This window comes from Chlorocebus sabaeus, chromosome 1 (genome assembly GCF_047675955.1).
Source record: "Chlorocebus sabaeus isolate Y175 chromosome 1, mChlSab1.0.hap1, whole genome shotgun sequence".
In the NCBI taxonomy this organism is placed as follows: Eukaryota; Metazoa; Chordata; class Mammalia; order Primates; family Cercopithecidae; genus Chlorocebus; species Chlorocebus sabaeus.
Window position 1 is genome coordinate 85176575 of NC_132904.1, and position 23354 is coordinate 85199928.

The following is a 23354-nucleotide window of genomic DNA, read 5'->3' on the forward strand; positions in this document are numbered from 1 at the left end:
TGTCCTTAAACATTTCTGAACAGCTTTATTAAAGTACTATTGACATAAACTGCTCATATTGAAACTGAACACTTTGATAAGTTTTCACATATGTATACTCTCATGAAACTACACAAAAATCAAGATACTTAACATATCCATCACCTCCATGAGGTTCCTCCTGCACCTTTGTAATACATCACTCCCTGTTCCCATCCCCAGGCAACCATTGATTTGCTTTCTGTCACTCTAGATTACTTCGCATTTTCTAAAGTTTCATAAGATTGAATCCCACAGTATGTACTTTTTTTTTTTTTTTTTTTTTTTTTGACGGGATCGAACTCCTTCATCTTGGCTGGAGTGCAGTGGTGCAATCCTAGCTCACTGTAGGCTTAAGTGATCCTGCTGCCTCAGATCCCCAAGCAGCTAGGACTACAGGTATGTGCCATCACACCTGGCCAATGTTTCTATTTTTTTGTGGAGACGGGGTCTCCCTATGTTACCCAGTTTGATCTCGAGCTCCTGGCCCCAAGTGATCCTCCTGCTTTGGTTTTTCTGGCTACCTGGACTCATAATTACTTTGATTTTTGCTGTGTTGTTGGGTATATTAATTAGTCATTCCTTTATGTTGAGAATTAATATTCCATTATATGAATATATCACAGTTTGTATATTCTTTAACCTGTTGGTGAATATTTAGGTTTTTTGGAGTTTGAGCTATTACAAATAAGGTCATTTTGAACACTATTCCTTAAATATATAGGAGTAGAATGGCTGCACCAAATGGTGGCTGTATGTTTAACTTTTTAAGAAACTGTCAAACTATTTTCTGAAATGGTTACAGCATTTTATATTCTCACCAGAAGTACACGAGAATATGTGTTCCTCCACATTCTTCCCAACAGTTGATATGACCAGGCTTTATAATTTTATCCATACTAATAAGTACATAATGGTATCTTATTGTGGTATAAATTTTTGTTTTCCTAATGATTAATCATATTGAGCATCTTCTCCTGTACTTATCTGCAATCCTTATATCTTCTTTGACGAAATAACTGTTCATCAATATTTTGAACAAGCATATTTTGAATAGTTCATCAAAGAAGATGTATGGGTGGCAGATAGATATAGGAGATGCTCAATATCACTAATCATTAGGAAAGTGAACATTTATACCACAATAAGATACCACTGTACACTTATTGGGTCATGTATCCTATAAACACATAAACCACAAAAATTAAAAATAAAAGAAATGGCTTTTCATTTTGCTCATTTTAAAAACTGCATTGTTATTATTTTTAAAGAATTTCTCATTTATCCCAAATGTAGGTAAATTATATACAAATTCTTCCAATCTTTAAAGTCTTTTAAAGAGCAAGTGTTTTTAATTTTTAATTTTGATGAAGTCCAACACAGTCATTTTTTCTTCTACTCATTGTGTTTTGCTGTAACATATAAGAAACCTTTTCTAACATAAGGTCATGGATGGTTTTTCATGTTTTCTTATAGATATTTTGTAATTTTAGGTTTCACATTTATATCTATAATTTTCATTTTTTGAGATGGGTTCTTGCTCTGTTACTCAGGGTGGAGTACAGTGGTGCAATCATAGCTTACTACAGTGCTGAACTCCTGGGCTCAAGCAATCCTGCCTTAGCCTCCCGAGTAGCTGGGACTACAGGCAGGCACTACTGTACCCGATTACCTGACTAAATTTTTTAAATTATTTTTTGTAAAAAGGCAGGGGGGAGTTTCGCTTTGTTGCCTAGTCTGGTCTTGAACTCCTGGCCTATAATGATTCTCCTGGCTTGGCCTTCCAAAGTGCTGAGATGACAAGCACAAACCACCATAACTAGCTAAAATTGATTTTTAGTTAGTTTTTATATACATTCATACATCACTTAATGACAAGAATATATTCTGAGAAAGGTGCAGTTAGGCAATTTCATCACTGTTTGAACCTCTTAGAGGGTGGTTATGCACAACCTACTACACACATAGACTATATGATATAGTTGGTTTCTCCTAAGCTACAAACCTGTACAGCATTTTACTGTACCAAATACTGTGGGCAATTATACAAAAGTTTAAGTATTTGTATATCTAAATATAGACAGAGTTCAGTAGAAGTATGACATAAAAAGTTTTAAAATGGTATACTTCTACAGGATACTTGCCATGAATAGAGCTTGCAGGACTGGGAGTTGTTCTGGGCAAGTCAGTGAGTGAGTGGTGAGGGCATGTGATGGACTAGGACATTACTGTATGCCACTATGACTTTATAAACAATATATCCTTAGGCTACACTAAATTTATAACAAATATTATTTTTTCTGCAAATTAACCGTAGTTTGCTGTAACATTTACTTTATAAACTTTTACTTTATTCAACTCTTTTGTAATAACACATAGCTTAAAACACAAGCACATTGTATAACTGCACAAAAATATTTTCTTCTTTATATTCTTATTACATAATCTTTTCCTATTATTTTTTAAATGTTTTTGTTAAAATTTGAGATACATACACACATTAGCCTAGGCGTGCACAGGGTCAGTATCATCATTATCACTGTCTACCACCTCTGCATCTCATCCTACTGGACGGTCTTCAGGGGCAATAACACATGGAGCTGTTATCTCCTATGATAACAATACTTTCTGGAACACCTCCTGAAGGACTTGCCTGAGGATGTTTTACAGTTAACTTTTTGTTTCCTGTAAGTATAAAGAGTACACTCCCAAGTAATGATAAAAATATAGCATAGTAAATACATAAACGTTATTATTTAAAAAATTATGTTGTATTCATAATTGTATGTACCATACTTTCATGCAACTGGCAGTGCACTGGGTTTATTTACATCAGCATCACCACACATATGAGTAATGTGCTGCACCATGACATCACTAGGCAACAATAATTTTTCAGTGCCATTATAATATTATGAGAACATTGTTGTGTATGTGGACTATCATTTACTGAATCGTTATGTAGCACAGGACTCTACGTTGCAAGGAATAGACTGAATTTTGGTGGGTAGGAAGGACATGTGGATATACAAATTTTTCAGTAGCATTTGTTATAAAGCTTATCTTTTGACATTTAGATTATTTCCACCTCTTGGCTATTGCAACTAATGCTGTGATGAGTGTTGGGTACAGATACCGCTTTGATATATCAGTTTCATTTCCTTTGGATATATATCCAGAAATAGGATTGCTGTATCATAAGGTAGTTTTATTTTTAATATTTTTAGGAACTTCCATCCTTTCCATAATGGTTGTACCAATTTACATTTCTACCAACAGTATACAGGGTCCCTTTTACTCTGCATCCTTGCCAACATGTCGTTTCTTTCATCTTTTTGATAGTAGCCATTCTAACAGGTGTGAGATGATATCTCATTGTGGTTTTGATTTACATTTATCTAATGACTAGCAGTGTTTAGCACCTTTCATATATCCGTTGGACATTTGTATATCTTCTTTTGAGAAACGTGTATTCAAATCCTTAGTCCAGATTTTAGATTTATGTGTGTATGTTTTAATTTTGCTATTGAGTTGTTTCCATTCATTTTATGTTTTGAATTTTATCAGATACATGGTTGCAAATATTTTCTTCCATTCCTTAGGTTGTCTTTTCACTCTGTTGATTGTTTCCTTTGCTTTGCAGAAGCTTTGTAGTTTGATTAAATTCCTTGTCTGTTTTTGTTTTTGTTGCTATGCATTTGGGGTCATAATGCCCCTCAAAAATCATCGTCCAGTCCACTATCAAGAAGATTTTCCCGTGTGTTTTCTTCCAGTAGTTTTATGTTTCTAGGTCTTATTTTTAAGCCTTTAATTCATGTTGAGTTGATTTTCGTATATGGTGTGAAGTAAGGGTCCAATTTTATTTTTCCACATGTGGATGTCCAGTAAATGATACTAATGTATTAAAATTTTAATTTCTAATTGTTTACTACTATTATATAGAAATACAATTCATTTTTGTATAATTCATATCTTCTATTACAAAAATGTAATAAACTCACTAGAACTTAGCTTGTAAACACCATTGCTTTTCTAGAAAGACAATTATGTCATCTATTAATAGAGTTTTACTTCATTCTTTAAAATCTGGATATCATTTTTTTTTTCTTGACTTATTTCACTGACTAGAATGTATAGAGTTGAAAGCCAACTTCCTTCCCTGACCATACGGAAAAATATTTTTAGTAGATTGAAAAAGTTTCTGCCAGGCACACTGGCTCACGCTTGTAATCCCAGCCCTTTGGGAGGCCAAGGTGGGTGGATCACTTGAGGTCAGGAGTTCGAGGCCAGTCTGGCCAACATGGTAAAACACTGTCTCTACTAAAAATGTAAAAATTATCTGGGTGTGGTGGTATGCCCCTGTAATCCCAGATACTCGGAGGCTGAGGCAGGATAATTGACTGAACTTGGGAGGTGAGGTTGCAGAGAGCTGAGCTTGTGCCACTGCACTACAGCCTGGGCAACAGAGCGAGACGCTGTCTCAAAAAAAAAAAAAAAAGTTTCTGTCTATTATTAGTTTGTGAATCATTTCATAAAAAATTATTATAATAGGTTTTCTCATTAAAATGTTATATGTTAATATAATAAATTTCATGGATCAATTTTTGAATATTAAGCCAACCTTACATTTCAAGATAAACACTACTTGGTCATAATATGTTATACTTTTTAAATGTATTATTAGATTTGATTTAAAAAATTTTGTTTAATATATTTACATCAATATTCATGAGGTCTATATGAGGTATATTGGTGTATAGTTTTTTGTTTGTTTGTTTGTTTGGTTTTCCATGGGATATTTTGGTCTGGTTTTGGTATCAGTAATTCTATCTTCATTTATTGAATTAGGAAGTATTTCTATTTGTTTACTTTTCTGGTAGAGTTTACATAGAATTGATATCTGTTCTTCCTTAAATGTTTGACAGCAGTTCACCAGTGAAACCAATCTGGGCCTAGAGTTTTCTTTGTGGGAAAATTTTAAACTATAAATTCAATTTAACAAATATAGGATCATTCATATTTTCTCTTTATCATCCAGTGAACATTGGTAGAATGTTAATTTCAAGGAATTTTTTTTCATTTTAGCTAAATTAAGTCATAAAGTTGTTCATAGTATTTCTTTATTTTCTTTTTCATATCTATAAAACCTGTAGTGATGTTGCCTCACCCATTCCTGATATTAGTAATTTGTATTCTCTTTTCTTTTTTTCTGATCAATTTGGTTTTTCAATTTGATTGATCATTTAAAAGAAACAGGCTTTAGTTTTATTGAATTTTCTCTGTTGTGTTTCTATCTCCAGTTTCACTGATTTTCACTCTGATCTATTATTTCCTTTTATCTACTTACTTTGTGGTTAATTTGCTTTTCTTTTACAAATTTCTTGAGGTGGAAGCTGTGGCCATTGGTTCGTGTCTTTTTTTCCTAATATTTAATGCTAGAATATGTCCTTAAAATATTGTTTGAGGTATCTGCACTATATGTTTTTCCAGTCTGACTCCTTTACCATATGATTGCTGGGAACAGTATTCTGTTTTAAGTGGTTTTTTCCCAGGTCATGCATGTTTGATCAATACTAAGCTGAATGCTCAGGAGGGAACCTCTACATGTCCCCAGGATTCTCTCTTCACGCTGTTCTCTCCTCTCTGTTTCTGTGCTCTACAAACTCTAGCTTCGTTGATCTCTCTGAACTCAATTCCATTTTCTCACATCAGAAGGGTCACATCTTTTATTTCTTGTCTCTTGAGAATAATTGTCTTCATTGTTTGAGGTCCAGTGTCTTGCAAACTTGTTTTTTGAATTTTGTCTGGTTTTGCTGCTGTTGTTATTTCAAGCAGGAGAGTAAATTCCATTTTTATTACTTCATCTTCAAAAGAAGCAGCCATTTTCCCATACATAATCATACTTAAGCCTCATGATAATCTTGAAAGTTCTTTTTTTTTTTTTTTTTTTTTTTTTGAGATGGAATCTCACACTGTTGCCCAGGCTGGAGTGCAGTGGTGTGATCTCTGCTCACTGCAAGCTCCACCTGCTGGGTTCACGCCATTCTCCTGCCTCAGCCTCCCGAGTAGCTGGGACTATGGGTGCGTGCCACCATGCCCAGCTAATTTTTTGTGTTTTTCAACAAGCTTATCAGGTCTCAATTTGGTGTGTCTTACGTATCTTTAACATACCTTAGGTTCAAATTCTAGTGCCTTAGGAGTTTGTAGAAAATTGGTCTTTCTAAATTAAGAACTTGCTTCTGGGATCTCATTGAGTATTTTTTGACAGTGGATATTCATCATTGAAAACTGCCTGCACTAAACACTCGAGTGGATAATTACAATCATTTCTTAAACTCTGGAATTTAAGAAATATGTAAAATTATTTCTCTCAGAACTTTCATATCTGGGGCTTTGATATGGCTTTATATTCTATTTCCTTAATGCTGACTCCAGCATAGACAAACTTTTATTTTTTTGGCAATGAAGCATATCAAAATATAAATAATTCAAGAATGGATATTAAGCCAATAATGTCACATGAAATTCTAATTAATTTTGTCTGATATGAAGACACAAATGGGCTTCTGATCGGGATATTTACTACATGCACTAGTATCATGTGATCAATATTTTTCTTCAATGTCTGTTATTATTGTTCTAGTACAGTCTTTCCTAAAGTATGGTGCTGATCAGTGTTAAATAATAATGTGAATTCAGAGTTCTGAGAGTAAAAACTCAAACGGTACTTTTTCTGTTCTCTCACTTAACAACAATCATCATAGAAGGCTTCTGTGACCACGTGTGGGGTTTTCTCCATGAGTAAGCAAGCAATTAGTTCTGCAGCAAACACCAGATGAGTGTCCTCCAATTAAATTCTGATACTATCTACCTGGAGATGGCATCAGATCCCATAGGTTAATGGAGAAGCCTCCATTAACCTCACAAGACCACCCTCCCTCTTCCCACCAGTAATAAGTCTGGGCCTCCAGAAATTGTGACCAACTGGCTTGAAGGTAAAGTTCACATGACCTCTCGTTGGGTTCAGTTGATTTGCTAGAGTGGCTCACAAAACTCATAGAAACTTACATTTACCAGTTTATTATAAAAGATATTACAAAGATACACGTGACGAGATGTATACAGTGAGGTATAGGGGAAGGGGTGTGGAGCTTCCATGCTTTCCCTGGGTGCATCATCCTCAGGAACCCCCATTAGTTCAGTTATTGGGAGTCTATCTGAACCCTCTCTCTTTGTAATTTACAGAGATGCCATTAATTGGGAATGACTGACAATACTGTAAAAATATGATTAGACAAAAAGTGTAGATTCTTCTTGGCTTCTGTGTTGGAGGTTCTTGCATTGCTATAAAGGAATACTTGAGACCGGGAACTTAGTAAGAAAGAAAAGAAGTTTAATTGACTCACAGTTCTGCATGCTGTACAGGAAGTATAGTACAAACATGTGCTTCTGGGGAGGCCTCAGGAAACTTTTACTCATGGTGGAAGGTGAGGCAGGATCAGGCACATCACACGCCGGAGCAAGAGCAAGAGAGAGAGTGGAGGGTGGGACAAGTGCCACACTTTACAACAACTAGATGCTGTGAGAACTCACTCACTGTCATGAGAACAGCACGGAGGGAATGGTGCTAAATCATTCATTAGAAAATCTGATCACCTACCACCAAGCCCCACCTCCAACACTAGGGATTATAATTTGACATGAGATTTAGAGACGACATATTACCAAAATATATTATTCTGCCCCTGGCCCCTCAAGTCTCTTATTCTCACATTGCAAAACACAATCACTTCTTCTCAATAGTCCCCCAAAGTATTAACTAATTCCTGCATCAACTCAATCAACAGTCCCAAGTCCAATATCTCATCTCAGACCAGGCAAGTCACTTACACCTATAAACCTGTAAAATCAAGTTATTTACTCCCAAGATACAATGGGGGTTTAGGCATTGGGTAAACATTCCCATTCCAAAAGGGAGAAATTAGCCAAAAGAAAGGGGCTACAGGACCCATTCAAGTTTGAAACCCAGTAGGGGAGTTATTAAATCTTAAAGCTCTAAAATAATCTTCCTTGCCTCCATGTCCCACTTCCAGGGCATGTGGGTGCAAGGGGTGGGCTTCCCCAGCCTTGGGCAACTCTGCACCTGTGACTTTGCAAGGTGCAATCCATGTGGCTACTCTCATGGGTTGCAGCTGAGTGCCTGTGACTTTTCCAAATGAAAGGTGCAAGTTGCCAGTGGATCTACCATTCTGGGGTCTGGATGATGGTGGCCCCCTTCTCACAGTTGCACTAGGCAGTTCCCTGGTGGGGACTCTTTGTGGGGTCTCCAATTGTGGGGTCTCCAATCCCAGATTTCCTCTCCACTCTGCCCCGGTAGTGGTTCTCTGTTGGGGCTCCAACCCTGCACCAGGCTTCTGCTTTGGCACCCAGTTTGTCTCATATAGCTTCTGAAATCTTGGTAGAGGCTGTCAGGCATTCTTCACTCTTGTAGTCTGCGTGCCTGCAGGCTTAACACCATGTGGAAAAGCCACCAAGGCTTATGATTTCCATTTCCAAAGTGGCAGTCCGAGATGTACATGTTCTCCTTTGAGCCACAGCGAGAGCTTGGGTGGCCTGGATGTGGGTAATAATGTTTTGAGGCTGCACAGGGCAGCAAGGTCCTGGACTAGGCACACAAAAGCATTCTTCCATCCTAGGCCTCTGGGCCTGCGATGGAAGTGGCTGCTACAAGAGCCTCTGAAATGCCTAAGAGGCCTTTCCCCCATTATCTTGGGTAGCACTTGGTTCCCTTTTAGGTAGGTAAATATCTCTAGCAAGTGGTTGTTTCACAGCCTGCTTCAATTTATCACCTGAAAAAGATCTCTTTCTCTGCAACATAGTCAGACTGCAATTTTTTCCAAAGTTTATGCTCTTCTTTTTTAAATATAAGTTCCAATTTTAGGTAATTTATTTGCTCTCACATCTGAGCAGAGACCGATAGAAGCAGTAAAGCTACATCTTGAACTCTTTGCTGCTTAGAAATTTCCTCAGCAAGATACTGTAAATCATCACTCTTTAGTTCAAACTTTCACAGATCTCTAGGGCATGAACAAAATAAGCCAAACTCTTTGCTAAGGCATGACAAGGATGACTTTTTCACGAGTTCCCAGTAAGTTCCTAATTTCCACCTAAGACTTTATCAGCCTGAATTTCACTGTCCATATCACTATCATCATTTTGGTCACTGACATTTAACTAGTCTCTAAGAAGTTCTAAACTTTCCCTTATCTTCCTGTCTTTTTCTGAGACCCCCAAACTCTTTTGACCTCTGCTCATTACCAAATTCCAAGTGTACTTCCGCATTTTAAGTTATCTTTATAGCAATGTCCCACTCCTTGATAACCAATTTCCTGTGTTAGGTCATTTTTACATTGCTATAAAGAAAGACCTAAGACTGGGTACTTTATAAGAAAAAAATGTTTAATTGGCTCATGGTTCTGCAGTCTGTGCAGGAAGCATAGCACTGGCACCTGCTGCTGGGGAGGTCTCAAGAAGCTTTTACTCATGGCAGAAGGCAGAGCGAGAGCGGGCACATCATATGGCCAGAGCAGGAGAAAAAGATAGAGTAGGGTAGAGGTAAGGTGCCACGCTTTACAACAACTAGATCTGGTGAGAACTCACTCACTATTGCAAGAACAGCATCAAGGGGATGGTGCTAAACTGTTCATGAGAACACATCCCCCACGATCTAATCACATCTCACCAGACCACATCTAACACTGGGGATTACAATTAAAGATGATGTTCGAGCAGGAACAAATATCCAAGCTATATCAGCCTTTCTGTGTGGCATTCCTTCCTCTAGGATATGGAATAGGATCCCTTTTGAAAAGAAGATCTTATGATCTACAATAAGATGAAGTAGGTCAGACAATTTCTTTATGACTTGCTCCAAGCTAGAAAGACAACGGAAGAGTAGAGTATATTTTTAGTTTTGAGGTCTAACTCTGAGGCCTACTTCTGAGGCCTAGAAGGCCCTAATATTATAACAAAAGTCTATAACAAAGGCTCTGGGAATTGTGAGCCAGAAACTGTGGACAAATAAACACACACACACACACGTCTTATATATATATTATTATACATGTACATTATATATTGTATATTATATATAATATATATTGTTTGTAACATAATATATATAACTATATATATAACTATATAGATCTAATGTGTGTGTGTGCCTGCAGCCCACAGATTGGGGACTGCGGTCCTAGGTTCTCTAGCTTTTTAACACTATGAGAGATAAGGTGGCCTTTATCTAACAAGATTTTTATATTTAGGTGTGTGTGTTTGTGTGTGTATATATACACACATATACTATTGTAATATTATATATATTTAATTTCCTTTGTGACAAACTCTGCTGTGAAGAATTTATAATTTATAATTTATAATAAATGTTATCATTTTCTAACATGTTGATATACATTGAATCTCTAAAATATGAATAGGGGATAATCCCCAAAAATGTAACCACGGAATCCTTTTCTCACACTAGATTACTGCTCTCTCCAAATACAATCTTGAAAACGTTAATGTGGTGCAAGGATGAGGAACCTCAAATCTGGTGTTAGCTGTAGCAGTTGTTTAATTTCATTTTATTTGGCTCTTAAAGTACTATTCCTGCATTCTAGCTACTCTCTCCCAAGCACTTATTTTCTTTCAGTAGACTTTTTTATTTTCCCCAGTCATATTTTCAGTTTGAGAGATGCTCAAGTGTTCTGAGCTTTGGCTAAGCCATTAATGAACATTTCAAAGGGCATAAAAGATGGCAGAAGATAACATTCTGATGCATAAGGAAATATCCTCTAATTAACCCACTTCAAAAACTAGTGAGACATATTCATCAGAGAGATTGTAGACAACTCTAGATTGAGACTTACTTTAAGAGAAGAAGAAACACTTCTAAGATAGTGAGACCAACCTTTTTGAATATAAAAAACCCTTTGAATGTGAAAAAACTTGTGCACATTCTACAACTATTATTTGTACTTTTAGTACCTTTACTTTAGTGAACATATAATGGCCAAAAAAACTATGATTTCAGTAATTCTTAATTTATAATTTTGTAACTGCAACAGCTTGTACATACACACAAGAATATGCAAGGCATACTTCAGTCCATGAACAATGCTCAGTTATATGAGGATTTTAGACCCAGGCAAAGTATCTACAGTGACCCACAGTCCCTGCAGCCCACAAATCAGGGACTGTCGTCCTAGGTCCTCTAGCTTTTTAACACTATGAGAAATAAAGTAGCATTTATCTAACAACATTTATAAAATGCGTGCCTTATATTCAAGGCATTGTGATAAGGGTTTGGAAAACAGAGATGATAAAGATGGCTCCTTTCCTTGAGACATTTATAATTTAACAGAGAAAGATGAATATAAAATGTTTGCATGCTGGTCTAACAATATGATAAATTCTACTTATTTGTTGATGTAATACAGCAAGAAAAACTTCTATTGACTGTAGTTACTTCAGCCTCTGTGGATGGTATCATTTTTCTTTCTTCAGTAAATTACTTTCTGTGTGGCAAAGTAACTTTATCCCAAAGCAGTTTTGAGTTCAAAAGGTGAGCATCTCTGTCCAAGGGTAGAATTTTTGAAGAATACAAGGAAACAAACAAACAGCTAAATAGCTCTACACATGAAGTGGACAGAAACTTGTGTTGATGTGTAGAAATGCTGAGAAGAGATAAGGGAAAGATTACAGAGAAAAAAAGGGAGAGAAGCACCATAGTGGCAAAAAGCTTGTAGGGGAGTGGGAGTGTGTGCAGGAGAGCACTATGGGGAAACGTTACACAGAAAGAAATTTATTTTGGTCACTGTTATGGCACAGTGGTTGTTAAGCTAAACACTACAGTAAAGCGTTAATGTAGAGAAGTTCAAAAACCACAATGGTACATGAATTGTTAAGATAAACACACCCTGATAACCACCACTGAATCAATAAATGACATTGCTTCAACCCAGAGAAACCTCATTGCCAATGTACTTTTACATTGCTCTAGAACCCATTCATTTAATCTTCATTTTATTAATAGTAGTTTGGTACACATGTAGATGGTTGTGTGAGTAATTACTTGGGGGAACAAAAAACGGGGAAGTATATTTGTGCTCAGTGTCTGGGTTCCCTTATAGCAAAAAGAAGACAAAAGGTAAATGAGGTGAAAATGAAAAAATTAAAGTTAAAGTAAGAACAGAAAACTGGAGCGATTAGAAACCATGAGAATGTAAATTCATTGGAACTGATAAATGTCTTGCAGTGGACTTTTCACTGAGCAAGATTTAGCATGTACAGAAGCACAGGAGCTTAACTGGGCATGCAGTTTTAAAATGAAAGATCACAATTGTGAAATGGCTAGAACACAGATTTCATGGGTTTAAGAAGTAGAAGATGAGGCATAAAGAATATAAATGACCAATTTGAAGAGTTTTGACTGAGGCAGAGTTTGGCTTCCTTTTGTTGACACTGGAGAATCGAGGACAATCTTGAAGAATGGGAGTAACATTGATGAGATTTGCTTTTTAGGTGAAGACCTTTGAAACTAATTTTTAGCATCAAATGGATAAGGGAAAAGGTGTTATCAAAAACATTAGATAAGGGGGTTCTAATATTTAAGGGATAATAAAATTATACTGAAAACAGTAGTACAGAGACTCAGGTAACAATGAAAAACAGGGAACAGAAGTATAAAATGGTGAAACAGTAGAACAAACACTATTCTGTCACTGGTTGGCTGTGCAGATGGAAGCAGTGAGGACTACTCACTCCTGCACCTTGAGATACAGCATGGATGAGTATATCATGTACTTCAACTGGGGCTATAAAAAGGAGGAACCTAAAGTTTGAGGTGGTGGTTATAGAAGTTATAATGAAATTAATTTTAGATGTTTAAGTTTGAGATGCTTTTAGGAAATTTAGGTGAGAATGTCTGTTGTCTTAAGTGACACCTCTGGAAACTACTAGAGATGACAGGGAGAAGTTACAGAAAAGACAATGAATGTAAGCAAGTAACAGTATGTCTGTAAAGGAAATCATCCTTAAAAAATGGAATAGCATAGTTATTAAGAAACAGTTTTAACTTAATTCTTTGTAGCTTACTTTGTTACTGTTAAATGTATAATTAGAGAAAAATTATACTCTTAAAACTTCTTTTAATTTATTATTAAATTCAATTTATAATTTAAGATTTTCATAATTGTGCAATTTAAATAAGACATACTGAAATCAGGCTCATTGTTAATAGTATATATTTCTGGACTCAATACCATATAGTTAAAATATTTAAGGGCCATAGTAATATTTTGATTTAAGTTTTTAAATGCTCAGAAGGAAAACAAAAATTCACAAGGCTACAAACACTTTAGATGTTATAAGTGATGGGCTTTATTTATATAACAGCATTAGGATTTCAAGAGTAGCAATAACTAAGAATAAAGAGTAGAGGAAGAACTGGTGTTCAGTAGGATGGAGAAGGAAACAAATGAAAATTCCTTTATTGCATACTTGAAAAGGTGAAAGAAATGCAAAAGTCAAAAATCTTACAGGCACTGAAGATATATAGAAGCAATAAAGACAAAATGAAATAACACAAAGAGGAGAGCAGCAAAGAAGCAGGGTGTCATCAGCTTCCTTTGTTGCCTAGGATACTTGCAAGTTCTGACTGCAGAATTCAGTTTGAGGATCTCTCTTGGTTTAAATGAAGGAATGTTAATTTTCTAAGGTTGCCATTACAAGAAACCACAAATTGGGTGGCTTAACACAGTAGAAATTTATTTTCTCCCAGTTCTAGAGGCTAGAAGTCTGAAATCAGGTATCAGCAATGACATACTCCCTCTGAGACTCTAGGTAGAATTCTTCCTAACTTCTGGTGATGACCATCAATCTTTGATATTCCCTGGCTTACTCCCGCATCAATCCAGTCTCTGCCTGTGTCATCCCATGGTGTCCTCCTTGTGTTTCTCTCTGTCTCTATGTCTCTTCTCCTCTTTTTATAAAGACATCTATCATACTGAATTAGGGACGTACCCTACTACAGTATGACTTCATCCTTATTAGTTATACTTGGAATGAGCCTATTTCTAAAGAAGATCATACTTTGAGGTTCTGGCAAAAGACATGAATTGAGGAAGGGGTAGCAAGTGGTAATTCAACCCAGTATAAGACACTCCTTAAAAAAAGAAGAACCAGTAATGCTTTTGGTTATTAAAATGACACTTTATAAATTCCAGGAGCCCTAAAAGCATGGTAACCATTTTCTCCCATGATTCACTTGCTGATTCTGTGGGCTACATAAGAGGCTGAAGATTTTCAAGAGGGAGATTTAAATCTCTCATTGTTTTGTAATATTTGCAAGAAAAGCTCACTTGAGGAATGGAGACTCCTCATACTTTAGTTGGTCTTTTCCTCAAGATATAGGCCAAATTTTCTTTCTGAATCATAGAAAAAAGAAAAGACTATACAGAGAATAAGTCATATGTGTGACATGGTCAAATGACTTAACAGAGGTGTAACTGGGTAGTAGGAGTGGAGAGAGAAAAACAGCAGAAGGAATGTTTAAGGCGAAATTTTTAATCTGATGCAATTCTTTATTCTATAGGCTTGAGGAGCTCTGGAAACCCTAAGAAAGTAAATATACAAAGGAAATTACACCAAAGTTCATCATGTCATTAAAATATAAAATATATATAATAAAAATAATATAATATAATATATATTATATTTTTTATATGTTATATATTTTATTACATATTTTATTTATATTATTATATATTATGTACAATTATATAATTAATATATATTACATTATATATTATATAATATATAATGTATTACATATATAACATATTACATATATATTGTATATATATAATTTAAAAATTCTTGAATTTTATTTGCTATATTGCCACCAGGGGAAGCACATTAAGAATGATGGCTAACTTCTCTATGAAATCACAAAATCTGGAAGAAAATGAAATGACATTTTTAAAGAAAAACATAAGAACAAGTGAACAAAAGAAAACCTGCCAATATAAAATGCTACACTCAGTGAAAATAGTTTTTAAAAATAAAAGGTGAAATACAAATGTTCTAAGAAAAATATATGCTAATACAACTTCCTGGCAGTAAATCTGCATATGCAAGAAATACTAAAGGAATTTCCTTGGGCTGAAAGAATTATAGATGGAAGCATGGAAGTACAAGAAGGGATGAAGAACAATTGCCTCAATAAATATAAAACTATTGATCATCTATGACTATAGTCATAACAGAGTCCTGTGGTATATAGAGTACATGTAAAAGTAAACTATATGGCAATTGCAAAAAAAATTCTGAAGGGGTATATAGATTTAAATATTTGCAAGCTTCTTGAATGTGATAAGAACTAACTTAGAATATTCTGTATTAAACTAAGGACTCATTTGGTAATTTCTATTGAAAACTACAAATAACTTATACAAAGAGATGAAAGAAAAATGTTAAGAGAAAGAGAATAACAAAAATTATTGATTAATACAAAACAAAGCAGAAAAGATGGAGGAATAAAGAACTAAATAATAAATTGGACAAAAAGAAAACAAGTAGTAAATGAGAGATATAGTAAGGTAATAAAAAAGTCAAACTTCCGTTTTGGCAATTTTACAATACATATAGCTGACAAAGGACTCATATCCATACTATATGAGGAATTCTTACAATAGATATTAAAAAGATAATAAATTCAAATAAATGTTCAAAAGTCTTGAACAGATACAAAAGAGGATACCAACTTTCCAAAAACATATGAAAAGGAGCTTAACTTTGAAATACATCAAGAAAAAGTCAATTGAAATCACCATATGATAGAACTACATACTCACAGATTGTCAAAAACACAAAAGAAAAAAACAGATATTAACACAGGTGTGGACCAACTTAAACTCTCATACATGGTAGGAAGAAAATGTTCAATTGACATTGGATTACATAAGAAACTAGGGTCAAAAGTAGCGGGTAGTGAATATTTGAGTATCTTTTATTGCATTTCATAGTAAGGCATATATAATTCTAAGAATTATTTTTCCTTGTATCTTTGATCTATATATTGACTATTATATAATGCAGATTTGATGGTTATTTTCAATCTGTTATATTTGATTTGTTTAGTCTATTGGCTAAACTCTAGACAAATCTGAGTTCAATTTTAAATTATAATTCTTAATAGTTATATGACTGGAGGAACTTATTTTGTCTCTCTAAATCATGCCATGTCATCTTCAAAATGAGGATAATATTATACATCCCTCATTAAGAAGAATAACAGAGGTAGTACATATAAAGTGTCCATGCCTATGTACCAAATGACATCTGTTGTCAGATGAGATTCCAAGTGGGAGGACTAAGTGGTGCTTTCTATGACTGCAGTAAAGAACAGATTCTGAGCAGAGAGATCACACCAAAGTGCTCACATGAGAGACAGAGAGCTACAGCAGCAAGGTCAAGGGAGGATTTTACAGAATGGTTTCCATAGAAATGATATTTTCATGGAAATCAAAGTTTTCAAGACTATATTTAAGCAGAACTTCAAGTAAATAGTCAGAGAAACAAATGACTATTTTCAAGAAGAGGCATTTCAGATTAAAAAAAAACAAAACAGTGAGAAAAGAAGACATTAATAAAGAAAGAGGGTGCAGGTCAACTGGAAAAATTCTCTTAAATATACTGGTTAGCGTTGTCACTAATTCCTACCAAAGAAGAACTAAAGGTTAGATCATAGCTACTCCTTACCTTACAGAACTCCTCCAATGAAGCTATACATAGTAGTAAGTACACAAACATAGAATAGACCGTAGAAGGATATATGCTCCCTCAAGAGAGGAAAGAAATCTGCTTTCTTCAGAAACTAGATAGAACTGTTGAAATATGAAATTAGCTACAAATTTGAAATTATGAGCCATAAGTGGCAATGCTTTTGTTTCTCACATATTTTGCCATAAAAAATGAAAACAAAGGAAATGAGTAAGCATTTGAGGATTTGGGGCAGAGTAAGAAGGATCTGAAGTGGGAGAGAAGCACACATATTCTCACGCTGTTGCAATCATTTCTGGATTTCATTGACCAGTGTATTTCATTGACCCACACTCCAGTATTCCTCCCTTCCCCTTCTACCCAAATAGGAACTGATATGGGATTGCTGGGTTCTTGTTTTATGAAGCAATTACATTTTTAAAAAAATCACAAGCCAACCTTAGCTATCTCCATCATTTCCCAAAAGAACAAACTGATAACAGAAACATAGGATGAACATGACTTCAGAGGGAGAAAGCTTTATGAATAACTCACTACATTGTTTCTGTTTTTATCACTTTGTTGCTGGTATGTCACAACCTCTCTGTGGACTAGAATTGGGTAATGGACCAGGATTTCAAGCCCACTCCCTCACTGAATTCTGGTGTTCCAGCATCATGGATAAAGACACCTATACCACAAACTAACAAAAACATATCAGAGCAAGTATTTACTCTAGTAAGATTTTAGATAATTTATTACTATTTATATCATTCAAAAATTTGAACATGTTTTATGTTCAATTTGCATTTTCCTCCTATGCAAATGCATATAGGTTTCTTCTTACACAATGTAGGATAAGTCAGTTCCAAAAAAAAATCCTTTATCAAGTTTTACAAACGTTAACCTTTGCAGGCACAGATGTTTGATAGATAGATGATGTAGATATACATATAGATATAGGTATAGGTATAGATATAGATAGATGTAGTATATGCTGACTCTACCTGGTTATTAGAATCTAGATTCTTTTTGGACATGTTACAAATAATATTAACCCACACCCTTATGTTAAACCCTTAGTTATCTTATCATTTATAATGTTCAATTGCAATTTTTGTTGGCATTACTATCTCCCTTCCAAGACAGTAAACATTTGAGGGCAGGAACTAGCTTTCTCCATCTTGATATCCTGACAACTAAAGCAAAATTTGGTCCATTCTTAGTCTCTTATAAGTATTTGTTGAATGTTTGAATGAATGGCTCTACTTAGGTTACGTTTCCTGAAACAACACAATTATATATAGCAAATACATGGTACTATTTTATGGTTTTTGATGGAAGTAGTAACTCAATCTGTCCTTCAACACTCATTTATTCATTCTTTGTACATATATGAAACCGTTACTCTCTGCTTCCACTGTGCTAACTACTCTGGATAAAAGAAATGGGCAGAATGTAGTCACTGTATTCAAGGATGTCAGAAATAGTTCCATTCTGGAGTTCATGTGATCTTTTTAGCACAATGCCTTATGGAAATACATTCAATTTTTTGAATGATACAAATATAAATGATCTAATCACATAAAATATCACTAAATACTTGCTCTGATACGTTCTTCCTAATGAGACTAAAACCCGTTTGTCACCGTAAGTGGTAATATCCACTCTACTTATGTAAGAGTCCTCCCCTCTAACAAATTACAGACACTATCCCCATGACATGGTTTACTTAAATTGGAGCCTTAGCCTTATGCATTTTAAATGAAACAATAAATCTGCTTACTATCACAAGTCTTGTTGTATTTGCTGTTCTCCTGTGGAAACCCTTCCAGTCGGCACTGAAAACGATGCTGCCAAAATTCTTGAAACCAAGGGTTTCGATGGTTTGTTTCTGGCCGGAGCTTCAGATAATAATCATCAAACCACTTGACATCGGGAGACTGGAGCTTGATTGTGATGCCACCAACAGCTTCTCGCTGATATCCATCTGTCACATCATACCTGTCAGCCCAGCCATCACTGTGGGGAAATAAAAAACCCCTCAGCTTAGAACAGACATCTCCTAAGCAAATGAATCAATTTGCTTTCCTTTTGACGAGATTAGTCATTAAATGGAAACCTTAGGCCACATGATGGTCCAATATTACACCGAGGTGATTATTGATATAGCAGCTTGTTAGAATAAAAAGTGCAATAACACCATGGAAACTTTGGGTCTAAGAGTGCTAAAAGGAACTAATTTCACTTACCTTAAACTGCAGAGAATAACCTGAAGATTCTGGCAGAATTTTACTGGTTGCAAAATATAGTATACACATGGAAGCTGCATAATATCATCATTCATATTTTTAATTGACATTTAATAGCCAGGTCAAGTTAACTTTGAATACATTATTTTCTTTGGCTTTATAATAGTAATTATAATGATAATAAAATAAGAATAAAAAATATCATCCAACATGTCTAATATTAATCATCCTGTGAGACAACATTTTTGTTCGAATTTTACAAGTGAATAATAGGTTTAAAAAACCGTTTGCTGATTATGGTTACTCTATTATATGTTGATTTGCCAAGCCTCAAACTGAAATCTTTGTAGTCCATAGTCCATACACTCTTTCCTATGGAATTTCTAAAATACATTAAAAATGTACATCTGAAATCACATTTTATATTAGAGTGCCCAAAAGAACTTCTGAACAGTGTGCCATCAAAAGTGGTGAAGGGATCATACTTCTCAACATAACTATCATTCTATGCACTGATCACTCAAAGTTATTTAGGAATTTTAAGATAAAAGGATTTGAAATCAGAAGGTTCATATTATAATGCTAGAGGAAAGTATAACAGAATAAGAAAAAAGTCTTCTACAATGATTTGGAAAATACATGAAATATAGTATTGGAAATAAAAACAAAAGGCATGAAAAGATGTTTGTATAAAATTTGGATACACCCTAGGGCATCTAAGGAAGAAGGAAACTGACTTGTCCTTCTTCACTGCCACGGATCGGATATACACAGTTTGTGCTGTATGTCTGCTGAAATCCAGTGGTACTATCTTTCCCTGGAAGAAGTGCAAGTGCTCATTAAAGAAGTATGAGGAAAGGGACAATTTGACTAAATCACGAGTAACCTCAAAGAGAGAAGAGAAGGAATATAGAGAGATCTAAGGGGAAGAACAGACTAGAGCCTCCTAAATGCAAAGCAGGAAAAAGTGTTAGGAGGTGAGCTGGGGGTAGGGGCAGTGGGTACTAGGGAGAGGACGTGGGAAGAGATTTACACTACCAATCACTGCTTACCTCAGTGATATTCAAATATTTCCATTTAACAGAATGTTAATTTATTTTTACTTTCCTTTCATTGCATTTTTGCCCTAAACATTTTTTTTACTATGCAGAAAGCATGGTCCAATATTTTGCATAAAAAGTCAGTGCCAAGAAAGTATTATGTAAGTAATTAATTTAAATTATACAGAAAGCATGCACTTTTTCCAGTATGCTCTGCTGTACCAACTTTGATATAAATATTAATAATTGTGAGTTATTCCAAAGGTCATATATTACTCATTAAGATATCATAAGGGCTTGAGGTGACTTGAGATATTAGCTAGGGCATCAGTGGGTGGAGAGAAGGGAAAAACCAAACAAAAATAACACTTTTTTTTTCTCTAAGTCCTCCTTGGCAAAAAGATATTTCATTAAAAATTACCTATAGTGAAATTTCAAAAACTTTTGTGGCAGATCAAGAAAAAAAAATAGTAATGTAGTATGTTTTGTCCCAGTGTTGAATTTGGTTACTTCACACATTATCTTCCCTCAAGTTTCCCATTTTCAGCTCCAGAAGATTTTATTTAAAGCTGACAAGATGAAATGAAGTAGGCTTGTTTGCCTCATTTTCTCCTCTGTTTTGGAGGGTTTATTATATCACTGAGATGAGAGTGTGGGTCTCATTGGCACTCAAGGAGCTGCATGGGCGTGTTGCAAATGGGACAGGAAGCTGTTTGTCAAGAAGAGCCCCATTCTCCAAGGAAGTGGGAATTTAAATTGCTCCTTTTAACATTAGCTCGCTCTTATGTAACACTATGATTATGAATATTACATAAGAAATGTAAGTTTATAATGGCTCCAATTTACCCTTCACAGTTCATTCATTGAATTTAACAGGGATTGTAAAAAGTTTGTCTTGATAAACTTTTTTGCAAGTGATATTTCCATAAAAGAAAACTGTCAGGATGAGAGTGATAGTTTACTCATTTCTCATCATGTACTTTCTCTTTTTTTTTTTTTTTTTTTTGAGGTATTTATCTTTTCTGTAAGTTTAATAATTTAGAAAACTATGATGTTTTATTATTAGTCTTACAAGTTAGAGTTGTGAGTTTAAAATAATTTTTGTTTCAGATGTTGCCAATTAACAGCAAAATATAAATCATAAAGGAGATAGTATAGAAACAGAAAATCCCAATATCTATGTGACAAAACAGGGTCATGCTATTTAAAATTTTTGGATAATATCTGCTATGTTGATTCCCCAAAAAACAGTTTAACACTGGCTAAATTAGAGGGTGGTGTATTGACTTTAGCTTATTAAATATTAACATTTTTTATAATTATGTTTTTAATATTTGCATTAAGATGATAGGGCATCTCTAAGTATGATGCAATAAATTGAGCAGTAAAATGAAATGCAAAGAAAAAACCTTTCTACCACCTAAAGCTTTCTATTACTTTGATAGAGTGGACCTTCAATATTCTAGTACTGGGTGACATATATTTTACCAAAGCAAGAGAAAACAGGGATAAAGATAGGGAAGGAAACTAACATTTACTAAAAATCCACCACATTTAAGTCACTTTACTAGATTTATTATTTGTCCACCCATTCAATTTCTCCCTCTTCTCACTGGTGGGCATTTTGTCCAACTCATAATCCATTTTATTCTTTTCTTTTTTATTTTTATTTTTATTTATTTATTTTTTTTTTTTGAGACGGAGTCTTGCTCTGTCGCCCAGGCTGGAATGCAGTGGCCGGATCTCAGCTCACTGCAAGCTCCGCCTCCTGAGTTTTCGCCATTCTCCTGCCTCAGCCTCCCGAGTAGCTGGGACTACAGGCGCCCGCCACCTTGCCCGGCTATTTTTTTTTTGTATTTTTTAGTAGAGACGGGGTTTCACTGTGTTAGCCAGGATGGTCTCGATCTCCTGACCTCGTGATCCGCCCGTCTCGGCCTCCCAAAGTGCTGGGATTACAGGCTTGAGCCACCGCGCCCGGCCCATTTTATTCTTTTCTTTCCAGTTGTTTGAATATACAGTTGGTCATCATTATTTACAGGTTCTGTATTTACAAATTTAACTGCTTGCTGAAGTTTATTTGCAATACCAGAATCAATATTGGTGGCATTTTTGCAGTCGTTCATGGGCATGCAGAGAGTGGCACACATTTGAGACTACTGAAGTGCACGTCCCCATCTGAGGTTGAAAAGGGTAACTCTCTGCTTTCTTGTTTCAGTTCTCATACTACAAAAAAAGTATCCTTTTCAGTATCTATTTAGTGCCATCTTTTGCAGGTTTGTGTTATTGGTGATTTTACTGTTTAACTTGGCCTCCAAGAATAAAGCCTGATGTGTTATCTAGGGTTTCTAAACATAAGATGGCTGTAATATACATAGAAAATACAGTCAGCCCTTCATAACTGTGGGTTCCATATTCACAGATTTCATCAATAATTAATTGAAAATATTTGGAATAATAAAAAATACAAATAAAAACCAAGACAGTACAATAACTATTTATATAACATGTATATTAGGGATAATAATTAATCTAGAGATGATTTAAAGTATAATGGAGGATGTGTACAGGTTACAAGTAAAAACTAAGCTACCTGATACAAGAGACCTGAGCATCTTTAGATTTTGGTATTAGTGGGGTAAGGGGAGGAAGTGTTCTGGAACCAATGCTCTGCAAATATCAAGGGACTAGGGATAACTGTATATAGACAATACATATGTTAAAAAAGATGCATGAATAAAGTGTTGTTACTGCAAGTTCAATGTTAGTGAGTCAACAATATATATTAAATAAGGTGTCTTTAAATAAGAACACACATAAAGCAAGGTTATGTTTTGACTAGTTGATGAACATGTTGTGACTAAAGACTCACAGCAACCTAAGCTTGTATTTCCTCTAGGAGTAATGGTCATTATTCACTAATTTACTGTTTGCTGTATGTTTATAGAACATTACTGTGCATAATAAAAATTGGCTGTAATTATATATAATCTTAATCTGGATTTTTTTTTAGTCAGGTTTGTAGCCTTTCTTTGGCTATGGAAGCAGAATAACTTGAACATTTAAAATAGAAAAAGCATTCTTAACTTACTTAGCTTGGCTTAACTAAAGGAGGATTCTTTGTACATATGTACTGGATTCTCAAAACACCTCACTAGCAGATACTTAGATCCTTTAAATATTCCCTGCAGACATCTTAAGGGCATGCTAATCTAGCAAGAATTTACTT

At 34.9% G+C, this 23354-nt stretch overlaps 1 protein-coding gene across 4 annotated transcripts in view; it reads right to left on the reverse strand.

The window, feature by feature from the left end:
* Nucleotides 1-23354, reverse strand: part of GRM5 (glutamate metabotropic receptor 5) — a 564924-nt gene that overhangs the window by 128316 nt on the left and 413254 nt on the right. For all 4 annotated transcript variants that reach the window (XM_008020463.3, XM_008020459.3, XM_008020464.3 and 1 more), the window contains exon 4: nucleotides 18623-18858. In XM_008020463.3, the coding sequence (XP_008018654.1) occupies nucleotides 18623-18858 (236 nt within the window). The remainder of the gene's footprint in view (nucleotides 1-18622; nucleotides 18859-23354) is intronic.